Source organism: Vulpes lagopus, chromosome 21, assembly GCF_018345385.1.
Source record: "Vulpes lagopus strain Blue_001 chromosome 21, ASM1834538v1, whole genome shotgun sequence".
Lineage (NCBI taxonomy): Eukaryota > Metazoa > Chordata > Mammalia > Carnivora > Canidae > Vulpes > Vulpes lagopus.
Window position 1 is genome coordinate 5,650,164 of NC_054844.1, and position 16,475 is coordinate 5,666,638.

The 16,475-nt window shown below is 35.8% G+C and overlaps 1 protein-coding gene across 2 annotated transcripts in view; it reads right to left on the bottom strand.

Annotated features, from left to right (window-relative positions):
* Positions 1-620: 620 nt before the first annotated feature.
* Positions 621-16,475, bottom strand: part of C21H12orf4 (chromosome 21 C12orf4 homolog) — a 49,780-nt gene continuing 33,925 nt past the window's right edge. For both annotated transcript variants that reach the window (XM_041736616.1, XM_041736615.1), the window contains exons 11-14: positions 11,906-12,108; positions 2,778-2,835; positions 2,053-2,120; positions 621-1,169 (exon numbers count right to left, since the gene is read on the bottom strand). In XM_041736616.1, coding sequence (XP_041592550.1) covers positions 1,077-1,169; positions 2,053-2,120; positions 2,778-2,835; positions 11,906-12,108 — 422 coding nt within the window. In that variant the 3' untranslated portion in view covers positions 621-1,076. The remainder of the gene's footprint in view (positions 1,170-2,052; positions 2,121-2,777; positions 2,836-11,905; positions 12,109-16,475) is intronic.

Consider the following 16,475-nt stretch of genomic DNA (forward strand, 5'->3'; position numbering starts at 1 on the left):
TCATGATGTCAAAGGTCCTCCATTTCATTTCACTGGCCAGTTACAACATGGATATGATGAAACTATTGCTTTTGTAAATGTCTGTGTTTAATGTAGTCACTACTCATAGCAAATGTGTTATAGATGGGAGAAATAAGTGATATGCATTATCTGAGAAAGCAGGAAGCGTGATGAAAAAGGAGAGGAAACAGCAGAGAAAGAAATGGAGACATAGTTATCAGCGATGGAATGTAGGAAGAAGAATGGTTAAGGAAGTTGAGGATGCAGGATGGAGAAATAAAAATGATTTTTGTTGTCTGATTGTAATAATGTTGATAAGCACTAAAATCCTGCCAGGTGCTGGTTTGGACTAACTTTCCATTGGGCTTACAAATAAGCATACTATTTTCCCAGCCCATGACATGTTATTTAATAAACAAGGGCAAACTCATATAAAGAAGATGAGACAAAGGTAAAGAATTCAAAATCCTTTCCTCTTTTTTTTCCTGAGTTATAAAACCTTAGAAAGAGTACACTAAAAACAAGTCTTTGAAACAGGAGAATTTAAAAGAATAAGCACATTTGTCTCATATGCTTGTGTCTCTACAAAGATTTTTCAGAAGAAATCCAGACTTGCAATGTATACTTCAGTGCGTTTTAATTTTTGCTTCACAAATAAGGTAAAAGAAATATTTTATTTTTATGCTCAATTAAGTCTCGTACTTGATATGATTCAGACCTTTTGGAAAAGTCAACTGTCTCCATGAAAATCCAATTAACAATCTCCTATATCAAGTGTCCAGGTATGATGTGTAGGACGTTTTAACTTACTAATACAGATAGTGCATAACAGGAGAAAAAAAATATTTTTTTCAAAAAGAAAATTTAAGAATAAATGTACGAGTAAAAGGCTGATCACTAGACTATATAGTATATGAATTTTTGGAAGGTTTTACAGACATACATCATGACTCAATTTGTGGCCTGAATTACAAGTTCTCTTTCTGGGCTTCTTTTGCTTGACAGAATCCAAGCACAGCTCAAGTTCCTGGAAAGTTTGACAGTCTTCTTCTGCCAGTGTGTCAGTCTCTAAGGGTTTAGTGCTTAGACGTCAGAGTAAGTGTTGATGATACTCGGAAGATCTGGGGGAGCATGTTACTAAGTTGATAAAACATTTCTTCAGAAATACTCTGTAAGGAGTAAAAAAAAAAAAAAAAGTTCACACCTGTTAAATCATCATTGATTTTAAAAATTTTACAGTGATTTGAAATATGAACTTGTCCTTGATATGGAGAATGGTATATGAAAATTCTCTTTCAAAGCAATTGCTTGGTTATGGGCAAGTGGTGTTTTTCTTCTGAGAACCTATATTGTTTACATCAAATAATAAGTTTAATTAACAGAAAAATCCCTAGATAGTGTAATCAGTAATAAAAACATCACTAATTTTGCTAAGCTCTATATGGAATACAGAATCATTTTCTGCTAATGCCCTTTTAAATGAATTCTTCAAGATCTAGAAGAACATAAATGTAGGGAAACAATAAAAGATGAATGACTCATATGTGGAATATAAGAAATGGTGAAAGGGATTATAAGGGAAAGGAGGGGAACTGAGTGTGAAATATTAGAGAGGGAGACCAACCACAAGAGACTCCAAACTTTGGGAAACAAAGAAAGGATTGTGGAAGGGGAGGTGGGCAAGGGGTTGGGGTAACTGGGTGATGGGATACTGAGGAGGGATAAGCACTCGGTGTTACACTATATATTGGCAAAGTGAACTTCAATAAAAACAAACAAAAAAAGAAAAAAAGGAGAAAAGTAAATAAATAAATCTAAAAAGATGAATGAAATTTGGTTTTGGGGTTAAATAAAAGAGCCCTTGAGTGGTAGATGCTGACATCTTTGACAATAAACTAAATGCCTTTATGGCATCCACTTTTCCCCTTAATATAGAAAGCTGTTACAATTTTATTATGTTATATTGAGTTTAAGGACAGTGTGCCTAGCTGTATGTGGGAGCAATATTATAACAGAGATTAAACAGGGGAGAGGTCTGTACAGATAACATACCTGTGGTACCAGAAACTGTACCGTCCTGGATATGCCTCCATCCCATGAAGCCATTTCCATCATGAAACCTAAAACAGAACAACACACTTTGCTGAATTATGAGTTCTGGTCTTCAAATATACCAGTCCCTTATGGAGATAAACTGAATTTTCACTGTGGTGCTTCATGTCTTGCATTTTTCTTAAGCTCTACTTAGTCTCCATACAATGAAGCTAAAGCAGGTTATTAAAGGTTAATTGAAGATGTGGTTCTATTTTTTTTTTATTTTTTTAAGAAAAAGGCAAGAAAGCAAGCTATAATCAGAGCAAAACAGAATTAACATCCAAATATACTTGTATTTCAAGAAGGCCAGATATTTGTTTATTTTGTGACTGGAGAAAGATAAGTAAAGGGATCACTGGGTGGCTCAGCAGTTGAGCGTCTGCCTTTAGCTCAGGGCGTGATCTCGGCATCCCAGGATCAAGTCCCACATTGGGCTCCCTGCATGGAGCCTGCTTCCCCCTCTCCCTCACCTCTCTCTCGCTCTGTCGTGAATAAATAAATACAATCTTTAACAAAAAATATTTGCCTTGTAAAAAAAAAAAAAAAAAAAATATTTGCCTTGTTAAACTACTTTCAACCGAGGCACCAGATGACAGAGGTTAATAATCATCTCTTGGGTTGTTCTACTTTCAATAGTTGGGACTAATAAATACAAGTCACGTTAAATATAAGGTTATGCTCACCTTTGACACACTTAAACACAAGTTCTGCTCTCCTTAAGCACCATGGTATAGTCATTTCCTAAAAAGAGAATCAAAACAAATCATAGGTTTTTAACAGAACTTTGTAAAAAAAAAAAAATCAGATCTTAATTTATCTATAACATTGACCATCTACTTTGTGAAGATTCAAGCAACTATTGCTAATGTTAGCTGGGTTTCTTCTGGTCCTTCAGTATAACTCCTTATAGCTGTGGACTACATTTGTGGAGTACAAACCAATTTTATTATCCTAGTAAATAAAATTTTAAAAATAAACATACCTTTAAAATTTTCTAGATAATTAATTCTAAAGACAAATAAAGTGACATAAGAACTCTAATTTCTCTCAATTTTAGCATGCATAATTCCATTAACTTGTATAATATTTGAACAATGCATTAAAATTCTTTTATTGTATAACATGCTATTATAAAAGTAACAGAAATAAACAAACATCCCATCCCAGCCACCTACCAAACCTACATTTCTACATTCCTTTCTAGTCTCTGATCAAATGCACACATGATGCTATTGTCAGACTATAACTGACTCATTTATAATTTTCTATAGTTATGATCAGTGGTTATACCATTTTAAATTCTACTTTTCATTATCACCAGAATTACTTTTCCATGTTGCAAGTCTTTATAATCATTAAGTATAATATACACTTATTATTTCATTAGAGTGGTTCTCTACCTTTTTGGGTCTTAAGGTCTTTTACACTCTTAAAAATCAATGAGGACACTAGTGAGCTTTTTTTTTTTTTTAATTCAACTAGCCAACTTATATTGCATCAGTTTCAGATGTAGTGTTCAATAATTTATCAGTTGTGTACAACACCCAGTGCTCATCACATCACTTGCCTTTCTTAATGTACCAACGAGCTGGTCTACGTGGATTTTTATCTCTTGATAGTTATTACAGTAGAAATTAAAACAGAAAAATATAAAATATAAAATATAAAAAATACAAATATAAAAAATATAAAAAATACTAATAATGAAGCAGCAGAAAGAGAAATTAAGAAATCAATCCCATTTACAATTGCACCAAGAAGCACAAGATACATAGGAATAGACCTCGCCAAAGAGGTAAAAGATCTGTATTCTGAGAACTATGAAATACTGATGAAAGAAATTGAAGACCACAACAAATGGAAAGGCATTCTGTGTTCATGGATTGGAAGAAAAAATATTGTTAAAATGTCTATACTATCCAAAGCAATCTACAGATTTAATACAATCCCTATCAAAATACCAACAGCATTTTTCACAGAGCTAGACCAAACAACCCTAGAATTTGTATGGCACCACAGAAGACCCTGAATAGCCAAAGCAACCTTGAAAAAAGCAAAGCAAAGCTGGAGGCATTACAATTCTGGACTTCAAGTTATATCACAAAGCTGTAGTCATCAAGACAGTATAGTGTTGGCACAAAAATAGACACATAGATCAATGGAACAGAATAGAAAACCCAGAAATGAAGCCACAACTATATGGCCAATTCATCTTCAATGAAGGAGGCAAGAATATGCAATGGGAAAAAGACAGTCTCTTCAACAAATGGGAGTGGGAAAACTGGACAGCAATATGCAAAATAATCAATTTTACTTAAAAATGACAATGAAAAACCCACTGCATGTTAACATATTTTTAAAAAATTTTTAAAAAGATTTATTTATTTGAGAGAGAGAGGGATATATAGAGAGAGACAGAGAGCACACACATGCGCACAAGCAGGGGACAGGGAGAGGAGAAGACTCCCCGCTGAGTACAGAGTTGGGACAGAGAAATCTGTCTCACCACTCTGGGATCATAACCTGAGCTGAAATCAAGAGTCTAGCGCTTAACCGACTGAGACACCCAGACTTCTCAACATTTTTTTTTTTTTTAGTAGAAAGTAACTATATTTCCCTAAACAAAAATATTTAAGTGAGAAGAGTGGCCACGGTTTACATATCTGTAAATTTCATTAATGCCTGGTTTAATAGAAGACATCTGGATTCTCATATCTGCTCTGCATTTAATTTGTTGTATAAAACCTCTGGAAAGGGATCCCTGGGTGGCACAGCAGTTTAGCTCCTGCCTTTGGCCCAGGGCGCGATCCTGGAGACCCAGGATCGAATCCCATGTCAGGCTCCCGGTGCATGGAGCCTGCTTCTCCCTCTGTCTATGTCTCTGCCTCTCTCTGTGTGTGACTATCATAAATAAATAAATTAATTAATTAAAAAAAAAACCCTCTGGAAAAACTCACTGATGCTCATGAAAGGATGAGAATGGAAAAGATAAATAATGCCTTAGTATTGTTAAGAAAATATTTTTAATCTTGCTGAGCCCCAAGGAGGAGCTAAGATCGTAGGGGGATCTTCAGAACACAAATTTAAAAACTGCTGTTTTATAGAATTTTTTTTTTTAAATTTTTATTTATTTATGATAGTCACAGAGAGAGAGAGAGAGAGGCAGAGACACAGGCAGAGGGAGAAGCAGGCTCCATGCACCGGGAGCCTGACGTGGGATTCGATCCCGGGTTTCCAGGATCGCGCCCTGGGCCAAAGGCAGGCGCCAAACCGCTGCGCCACCCAGGGATCCCCTGTTTTATAGAATTGATGTATCATAACTTATTAAAAAAATATATACACTATTTTTAAGTTTTTATTTAAATTCCAGTTAACATACAGTGAAATATAAGTTTTAGGTACATAATATAGTGATTCAACACTTCCATATAACACCTGGTACTTATCACAGGTGCCTTCCTTAATCTCCATTACCTATTTCACCCATCCCCCCACCCACCTCCCCTCTGGTATCCATCAGGTTGTTTTTTTTTTTTTCATAAAGAGTCTGTTTCTTGGTTTGCCTCTCCCTCTCTCTTTTTTTCCCCTTTGCTCATTTGTTTTATTAAATCCCACATATGAATGAGATCATATGGTATTTTCTTTCTCTAACTGACTTATTTTGTTTAGAATAATACTCTCCAGCTCCATCTATGTTGTTGCAAATGGCAACATGTCTGAGTAATATTCCATTGTATATACAGACCACTCTTCTTTATCCATTCATGAGTTGATGGACATTTGGTTTCTTTCCATACTTTGGGTAATTGTTGATAAAGCTACTATAAACATTAGGGCGCATGTATCCCTCCAAATTAATATTTTTGTATTCTTTGGGTAAGTACCTAGTAGAGAGAAGCTTCTTACACTGTTGGTGGAAATGCAAACTGATACAGCCACTCTGGAAAATAGTATGGATGTTCCCCAGAAACTTAATAATTACCTCACAAACCAGAAATTGTATTACTAGGCATATTTATTATTTTATTATTTATAAATACTATAAATATAAACACATATTTCTGATATATTTCTTACATTTATTATTCATCAATGAAGTTATATATATGTGTGCATATATAAATATATATAAAATATGTAATCATATATATACCTTTTTGTTTACTAAATAATTTTCTGGGTTATTTATTTGTATAGATCAGTGAAACAAAATTTAGATTCTTTTTTAAAAATTTTATTTAAATTCAATTTGCCAAGATATAATACCCAGTGCCCAACTCATTGTGTACCCTCCTAATGCCCATCAACCAGTTACCCTATCCACTGCCCCACCTCCCTTTCTTCAACCCTTTGTTTCCCAGAGTTAGCAGCCTCTCGTGGTTTGTCTTCCTCTCTAATTTTTCCCCTACTCAGTTTCCCCCCTTCCCTTACGGTCCATCTCACTATTTCTTATATTCCACGTATGAGTGACACCATATGACAATTGTCTTTCTCCGATCAAAATTTAGGTTCTTTTCTAAAAGGTTATATCAATTTACACAAGCCATTAGCAATGTATGTTACCCAATTTCACATGTTCACCAGCATTTGAACTTTTAAATGGTATTTGAAATATTATCTAACATTTTTACTATTTTAGTAGATCCAAAGTGGTATCAACCTGATGGCTTAAAAAAAACAAACAAACTAGACTTTAGGGGTGCCTGGGTGACTCAGTCAGTTAAGCATCTGCCTTCAGCTTAGGTCATGATCTCAGAGTCCTAGGATGGAGCCCCATGTCAGGCTCCTCACTCAGCGGGGAGCCTGCTTCTCCCTCTCCCTCTGCCTGCCATTTCCCCTGCTTCTGCACTCTCTCTGTCAAATAAATAAGTAAAATCTTTAAAAAAAAATCCCAGACTTTACTTTTTGAAACAATTTTAGGTTTACACAAAAATTGTGAAAATGGTACACAGAGTTCCCATACACTCCCTTGCTCCGTTTCCCCTATTATTAACATTTTACATTAGTATAGTACTAACAGTGAGGCTGTCTATGCTCCCATCAAGAATAAAGAGACTAGGGATCCCTGGGTGGCGCAGCGGTTTGGCGCCTGCCTTTGGCCCAGGGCGCGATCCTGGAGACCCGGGATCGGGTCCCACGTCGGGCTCCCGGTGCATGGGGCCTGCTTCTCCCTCTGCTTGTGTCTCTGCCTCTCTCTCTCGCTCTGTGACTGTCATGGATAGATAAAGATTGAAAAAAAATGTTTAAAAAAAATTGCTTTGAACTATTTGGGGTCTTTTGTGGTTCCATACAGATTTAAAAAAAAAAAAAAAAAAAGAATAAAGAGACTAGACTATATCAAACAACAGCAGGGAAAATTCTTAGCAATTCTAATTCACTTGGGGTTTTCAGCGATGTATACATCTACAGCAATAGTAGACTAATGGTGGATTTTTTTCTACAGTGTAGAGTTACAACCGTGGGATTACAGGAGTTCTGGTGATGACAGTAAAGTGAAATAGCCTCCCACCCCACCCCACTGGCTCCATTTTAACAACTGGCATGAAAACATATTTTAATCAGAGAACCTATGACTTCATTCTGAAATGTTTTCTAACCAAATAATGTCAGGAATAATTATAATTAATAATAATAATAATAATAATAATAATAATAATGGCTCCTCCCCTATCATTTAAGGAACCAGATGAATTAGAAGCCTTAGTAGAGAGAGGAAGCTGTAGAATCTGATCTTCCAAGTACCCTGTGTATCTTTATTGAACTTAATCAAATACTGTCAAACTTCCATTATCTCACTAAAGGTTCTCTATTTGTTGTCAGTTATAAAACCCTGAATACATGATTAGTCTTTCTACTGGGTGCATTACATGCAGTACAATAAACAAATGAGTAACCAAAAAAAGAGAGAAAGAATTGCTATTGATACCCTGTTATTAACAAATCCACAGTTTATGCAGATTTCCTTAGCTTTGACCTAATGATGATTTCTGTTCCAGAAAAACTCAAAAGGTTAATAATAGGTCTACCCTATGATCCACTAATTATACTACTGTATTTACTCAAAGAAACAAAACCAAGAATTCTAAGGATATATACATACTATGTTTATTGCAGCATTATTTACAATAGTCAAGCAATGGAAGCAGCCAAAATGTCTATCAATAAGATGAATGGATAAAGAAGAAGTGGTATATATATATATGCAATGGAATATTATTCAACCATAAGAATGAAATCTTGCCATTTGTAACAACATAGATGGATGTAAAGAGTATAATGCTAAGTGAAATAAACCAGAGAAAGATTTTACTCATATGTGGAATTTGAGAAACAAATAAACAATGGAAGAAAAAGAGAGACAAACCAAGAAACAGACTCTTAACCATAGAGAACACACTGATGGTTAATAGAGGGGAGGGGGTGTGGGTAAACTAGCTGAAGGAGATTTAAGAATGTACTTATCTTGATGAGCACTGGGTGCTGTATGGAAGTGTTGACTATATTGTATACTTGAAACTAAAATAACACTATATGTTAACTACACTGGAATTAAAATTTTTTTAAATTGTGACTATAATTGCAGACAAGACCTTCTACCATACTTTGACTACTCAACTTGAATCTTCTTATAAGGGTAAAGTTGAACTGCAGAGGTGATTAAGATTTAATTGGTATGTCTTGAAAATTAGATATCAGAATTATTTCCTGAGTTCATGCACCCATGGGAAAAACGGAAAGAATATTCTTTCTATTCAGCCTCTGACGTATTTCAGGTACCTGAAATACTCATATTAATCTGTTTCTCAGTCATTACCTGAAGGTGAGGAACAGTGTGGCTTTCTTATTTTTCAGATTCAAAAACAATGGGTTAGGTACAACCACTTTGGGAAACCATTTTATTGTAAATGCCAAAGCTAAATGTAAGCACATCATGATACCTAACATTTCCATCCTTAAGTATATACTTACCAAAAATGCCAACATTTCTATACCGAAATGTTCATAGCAACATAAGTCATAATAATCAAAACCTAGAAACTACCCAAATGTACATAAATAGTAGAATGGCTAAATAATTGTGGTCTAGCCACAACGGAGTTATATGACAAATGTGAATGAACAATCTACAACCACAGACAATAATATGGGTAAATTTTACAACATAATTATTGAGTGAAAGAAGCCAGATACAGGAGTATGTACTATATGATCCCACTTATATAAACTACAAAAAACAAGCCTAAATAATCTATTTTTTCAGCTTTCTAAGATGAAAAAATACATTTACCCTCATGGAGAGAGTGTGGTTCATGTGGCTGGAAGGGAGCACGAGGGTGGCTTCTGGGGTGGTGGTAATGTTCTGTTCTATGATCTGGGTATTGGTTACATGCGTGTGAAGTGTATGAAAATCTGAGCTATATACTTATGCATACTTTTCTATTTGTGTATCAAACTCTAATAAAAATTTAAAAACAAATAACATCATCAACCACAATTATAATAATGAAAACCTCTAAGTCCCAAATTATTCAACAAGTTAACAGCAATATGTAAAAAGAAATCAGCAACTCAGGATTCTTGGCTTGCAGGTTCATTCCACATCTACCAGGTTAGCTTGGCTTCTTCAGATCACAAACATCTACAGAGGTAAACTAGTGATTATCAGGATCTTTCTTCTTGCTGATAGGTTATTGATAGATTATTTTTTCCTTCCCTTTTTTTTTTAAACTGTGATTAATTTCTTTAGCTCCATCTATCACAGAATATGAGCTGTTTCAGACATTATTGTCATTACTGTGCACACTCTAAAACGTAACCGATGTCTAGAAATTCTGTTTGTTAGAGGAAGTAAACAACACCTGAAAATGCTTTGGGACTCTTGCATGAAACCTAAAACAAAGATTAAATCTATATCCTGTGCAGTGTTGTCTGAGTTTGTAGAATAAACTTCTTGACCTGAATGGATGTTTAAATACAACAAATGGGAGGACCGTGGCTCAATATACTTTTGTGAATTAAAATGGACACTTTGGAAACAAACTTAATGTCCTGCAGCTGGCTGTCCCAATTTAAGACATGTAACTTTTGTAACATTGTGGGAGAGGGAATGCTAGTAGTATCAGATGTCTGGAAGTAAATCCAAACTTAGTGACTTTTGGAAACACTGTTTTTGAGGTTGTTTCCCACCTACATATAACCATTTTTATAAACTGGTTAACCAGGAGTCCAGCTGCAGAAATGTTTGGATGTTTCCTTGTGGCTGGAATTCAACATAAACTTTCATTGTTATTCTCCAGAGACTTTTATAGATGGACTAGTTAGGGATGATAACTTAACAATGGCTAAACATTCCTGATGGAACTAAAACTCTACAAAGCTACAGTTGAAAAACCCCCAAACAAATCATGTTTGTCAATCTCTGTTGATACCATATTAGGTATGACTTAGACTACATACGTGAATGGAACAAGAAATTAGGCAGTCTGATGCAGCTTTCATAGGATAATCCAGAATTCTCTTAATTGAAATACTGTGTCTGATAAAAATACAAATAGGTTGTAAGTGGTAAATCATTTAACATTACCTCATCTTATCTGGAATTGATTTTGTATTTAAAATGGCCTCTTTTGGGGATCCCGGGGTGGCTCGGCAGTTTAGCGCTTGCCTTTGGCCTAGAGTGTGATCCTGGAAACCCGGGATCAAGTCCCACATCGGGCTTCCAGCATGAAGCCTGCTTCTCCTTCTGCCTGTGTCTCTGCCTGCCTCTCTCTCTCTCTCTCTCTCTCTCTCTCTCGAATGAATGAATAAATAAATAAATATTTAAAAAAAATAAAAAATAAAATGGCCTCTTTTAATGAAACAAAGTGTTTTGCTCTAAAAAGTAGCATTTATACATATATTTTATTTCAGGAAATAACTTTTAATAATCAGTGGTCAAACTTCCTTCCCGACATTCACAATTTCATTAAGCCATTTTATTTAAAAAAAAAAAAAAAAAAAAAGCCACTTCCAAACCAGCAGGCACCAAGTTGCTTATATGGGTCTTTCATCACCAGGCTGGACTACTAGCTCTCCTAGGACTTGCCTGCACCCATTGTTTTGAGGCAACTTTGTTTCTCTAGACTATTAGAAGTTGAGGTTTTGGTCTTTGTATTATTTCTTCAGCTTATCCCCTCTAACCAGTTTTTATGTGGATGAGAAGGAAAGCAGGAGAGAAAGCAAACAGCCATGGGAAGATTTTTTTTTTTTCAAAATATAAAACAAAGCACAGTACATAATAAATGGACAATTATGCCATATTTTAACTGTAGGGGTCAACACTTGTATTATCTAAAAAGCATTCTTGAACATTCTTGAGAGAATGTTAAAATGAGGCTGGCTTCTTCCTGTTATCTAGTAACTCCTTCTATTGCCTATTAATGCATACTCAGAGAATGCAAACTAATTTTAATGTTGGTGTAGGCTAAATATGAATGTGGAGATAAATCTAATGCCACTTAAGACAAAAGTGGAGGAAGAGGGAGGAAGGAGTAGGGGCACATGCCTTATCCAAAGCTAAAGCTAATTTTGATTTTCTAGTTTACCTACTATAGGATAATGCTATAATTCTCTGAACATAAATGGTTAAGGATTATTCACTGTTTTGTATCATATGTCACTCAATACTATTAACTAGATATGAGATAAAAAAGATAAAAAATTAGTTTTTTAAAAGGTACTTTTAAAATGTAAAGTGGATTACTATTATTATTATTACACAATATGATGGTTAACATATTTATAAAATTATGATATTCTTTTATCTGCTTACCTCTGACATATCATGCACCAGCAAGAGAGGTATGCTTATCGTTGTGATGTCATGGGTACAGCAAACCTTGAGTATATTTCGGAGTCCCATAATGGCAGGATCTCGAGCAGTGATGTTTCCTGATTTCACGTTGTCATCCACACAAAGGTGGAAAGCAACATGTATTTCTGAGAGATTAGAATGCCGTGTAATGTAAAATTCTCCTGTGAACACCAAATACAATCATGATTTTCAAATGAATAAATCACATTCATCAACAGGCTTTATATAACTATAATTAGGGCAGTCAATGAGCTGAACTAGGAGAGGTATATCAGGAACCTATGCTGGCCTTGGGAAGCAAATATAGCCACTGCTCCTTTATTCTTGGAAAGTTTATGAAAAAAAAGACAGTAGCCAATTCTGCATTAGATTCATAAATTGGTATGAAGTGACGACCACATGGTAAGTAAATCAAATGAGTACTCACCACTATTTTGATGTAAATGCTCCAAATGTCCTACTTAATTCAAAGTGAACGCATGAAATCAGGTTGATTACCTGTCTTCCCCACACCTTAAATCAGCATTCTCCATTTCAATTTGTGGATCTAATCTCCCTACAGTTAGTAATGGCACAGGGCAGAAACATAGAAGTTGCCCTTAATTACTTTATTTCAGTATCTCTTCCTTAATCTACAATTCACCATCAACTACTTTCAGTAATATTGCCAATAAATAACTCAAATCTGAGCTATTACCCTAGCTCACGCTACTATCATCTCACTGAGGTTTCTGTCAAAGCCTCTTAATCTCTCTGCTCCCAGTCTTGCCTACTTACAAGCCATTTCCACAGTTGCAGGCAAAACAATTTCAATATAAATCAGATTACATCACTCTGCTACTTAAAATCGTCCAACAGGCTAATACTTCATTCAGAAAACAATCCAAGCTCTTTACTGCGGTTTGCATGGCCTATATGATCAGGACACTGCCTATCTGTCTGAGGTCCTCTTGCCCCACTCCCTCCTCTGCCCCAGTCACACAGCTTTTGTAAGGTTTTTCTAACACACAGAGCTTGTTTCTAAATCAGGGCTGCTTTATCCAAGTTTTTCTCCTAAGATTCTCATATGGCTGACTTCTTTTCACCAGTGATGATCCAAGGTCACCTCTTCAGAGAACTCTTCCTCGACTGTCCCATCTAATACAGGACAGCCCTCACTTACTGTCCTCTACATTGTTCTAATTTTCTTCTTAGCATTGAAATTCTTTGAGATTATTTAAAATTTTTTTTAAAATTTAAATTCTATTTAACATATAGTGTATTATTAGTTTCAGAGATAGAGGTCGGTGATTCATCTGTTGCATACAATGTCCAGTGCTCATCAGATCAAGTACCGTCCTTAATGCCCATCACCCAGTTACCCTATCTCCCCATCTAACTTTCCTCTAGCAACCCTCAGTTCATTTCCTATAGTTAAGAGTCTCTTATGGTTTGCCTCCCTCTCTGTTTTCTTCTTATTTTATTTTTCCTTCCCTTCTCCTGTGTTTATCTGTTTTCTTCTTTTTTTCTTTTTATCTGTTTTGTTTCTTAAATTCCGCTTGTGAGTGGAATTATATGGTATTTGTCTTTCTCGGACTTAATTTCACGTAGCATAGTACCCTCCAGCACCATCTTGCGAATGCAAGATTTCATTCTTTCTGATGGCTGAGTAGTATTCCATTGTATATATATAAGACATCTTTATCCATTCATCTGTTGCTGGACATCTGGGCTCTTTCCATAGTTTGGCTATTGTGGACATTGCTGCTGTAAAGACGGGTGTAAGTGCCCTTCGGATCACTATGTTTATACCCTTTGGATAAATACCTAGTAATGCAATTGCTGGGTCATAAGGTTGCTCTATTTTTAACTTTTTGAGGAACCTTCATATTGTTTTGCAGAGTAGCTGCACCAGCTTGCATTCCCACCAACAGTATGAGGGTTCCCCTTTCTCCAGTCTTGCCAACATGTTGTTTCCTGATTTTAGCCATTCTGACAGGCAGGAGGTGGTATCTCATCGCGGTTTTGATTTGTATTTCCCTTATGCCGAGTGATGTTGAGCATTTTTTCATGTGTCTGTTGGTCATTTGTATGCCTTCTTTGGAGAAATGTCTGTTCATATCTTCTGTCCATTTCTTTTTTTTTTTCTTTAAAGATTTTATTTATTTATTCATGAGAGACACACACAGAGAGGGAGAGAGAGAGAAAGGCAGAGACACAGGCAGAGGGAGAAGCAGGGTCCATGCAGGGAGCCTGACACGGAACTCAATTCCAAGACTCCAGGATCACGCCCTGTGAAGGCAGGCGCTAAACTGATGAGCCACCCAGGGACCCCCTCTTCTGTCCATTTCTTGACCAGATTTTTTGTCGTTTGGGTGTTGAGTTTGATAAGTTCTTTATAGATTTTAGATATGAGCCTTTTATCTGATAATACATTTGCAAATACCTTCTTCCATTCCATACGTTGCCTTTTAGTTTCATTGACTGTTTCCTTTGCTGAGCAAAAGCTTTTTATCAGAGACCATTGTTTCTGCTCAGCAACTATAGGGATCTCATCTATCTTGTTTAGTGTTCTCTCTCCAGCACACAGAACAGTGCCTGGTACACAGAAGGTACTAAATACATATTTGTTGAATGACTGGATGAATGAATGCATAAAGACTGAATGCCAGAGCGGCATTTATCAAGCCTTAAAATCCATGCTTCCTATAATTGCTCCATTTTCTATGTAGCCACCTAGCCATCAGCCTTTATATTTTGCAGGTTCTCTTGATATAAATATGTAAAATATGCAAACATAAAAAGAGTATGTTTTTACATACTCTTTACACACACACATGCCTCACTGGAAATTCTGATAGGAAAATTTTAGGAAAGCTTTGCTCTTCTAAGAACTATACCTCCATCACTAACCCCTGCTCTCACAAATTCTGCTTCCCCTTGCTTCAAAGTCATTATCTTACTTATATTGACTTATAAACAAATAATATGCTTAAAAGTACTTGATATACATCAGCACAATGTTTACTCGTTTGTAGTTACCAGTATTTGTAAACTGTACCCATGGATGCCACTAACAGGCCCAATGCTAAGGTATTTTTTTTAAACTTAACATAAAACATTTAGATAAGCAGAAAAAGAAATTAGAGTATAGTGACAGAGACATCAAAATAGACTATAGACTATAGACGAAAAAAAGGAAAAGAAAAATTGTCTGGTGGAAGAATATAGTTACAATTTCCCTGAAAGGCAATAAAAGATGCAGACTGCTTATTAGAAACCTGGCAGACTGTATGAGACAATATCATTTTGGACCCAATGAAGTGTATTACCTCCTCAACACTGGCTGATCATTTAGATGAGGAGAGTGGCAGCATTAAACATGGGCTATGGTCCAGTGGTGAGGCAGATGACTTAGTGAACGAGTCAGGTGCTTCTAATCCCCAAATTGGCACTGCTTTGTTTGACCTTACATGACTTGTCTCTTGGCCTCATTTTACCCAGTAGTGAAATGGGGGTCAAAGAGTTGGCAGTGGTAATCAAAATATTGTGATGCAGCATAAAAAGGACTAGATTGGGTATTGAGAAAATCTGGTCTAAGCACTTATTGGCTGAGTGATCTTGGGCAAATCAATCCAATTTATAGATCCTCTGTACTTCATGTAAGAATTGGGAAGAATAATGCCTGACTGCTTTCCTTACAAAGTTGTGAGAATTAGATGATGTAACCCATAAATACTTAGATAATGATAGAGCAAACCTACTGGTAAAAAATATATATATATATATATAAATAGAACTATTTTCTTTTGCAACTTGAAAACTTAAAAGCATTTGTAATTTGGATCTTTGTTCATCTCTGGTAAACTTTCTGGCTGTGTAGGCATCCTTAAACATGTGGAAATTCATATGCTGTCAGCATATCTAATCAAATAGTTTGATACTCCTTTTCTAATGCAGACTATGACATATCCTCCTGATTTGGTGGTAATACTGAGATACTAACCTATAGGCATTTCCCAAAAAGGAAATAAATATAGCAAGAAAGAGGTATGTTGAAAAAAAAAAAAAAAAAAAAAACAAAACCCACACATCAGTACCTCCGGAATAGGTAATGAGATTGGCACATTTTAAGAAAGCCACAAAATATGGATGATTTAAATTATGGATCTGTGCAGAGAATACAATAAATCCTGTCTCAATGAAGGTATTTTTAGATAGAGAGGAGGACAGTTTCCTGTTCCACAAAGTGGAGGAAGCAGCATGTGGTGATGTAATCCTGCCTCTAACATTACCCTCGAAGGTAGGATCTCTGAAGGTGGGAGGGAGTTGGGAAGCTGATGACCACAAGCTAACTGACTGAGACCAACAAGATGAATACCAGAAAGGGGGATGCTATCTGCTTACATTAAATGGAATGTGACCTACATGTAGAAGATCTGGGGTAGAAAGAGGAAACAACCTAGTTATTCAAGAAACTGCAAACTTTACTAGTTACCTTAAAAGACTTTATGCCTGTGAACAGATATGCCTTCCTTGTTATACCCTG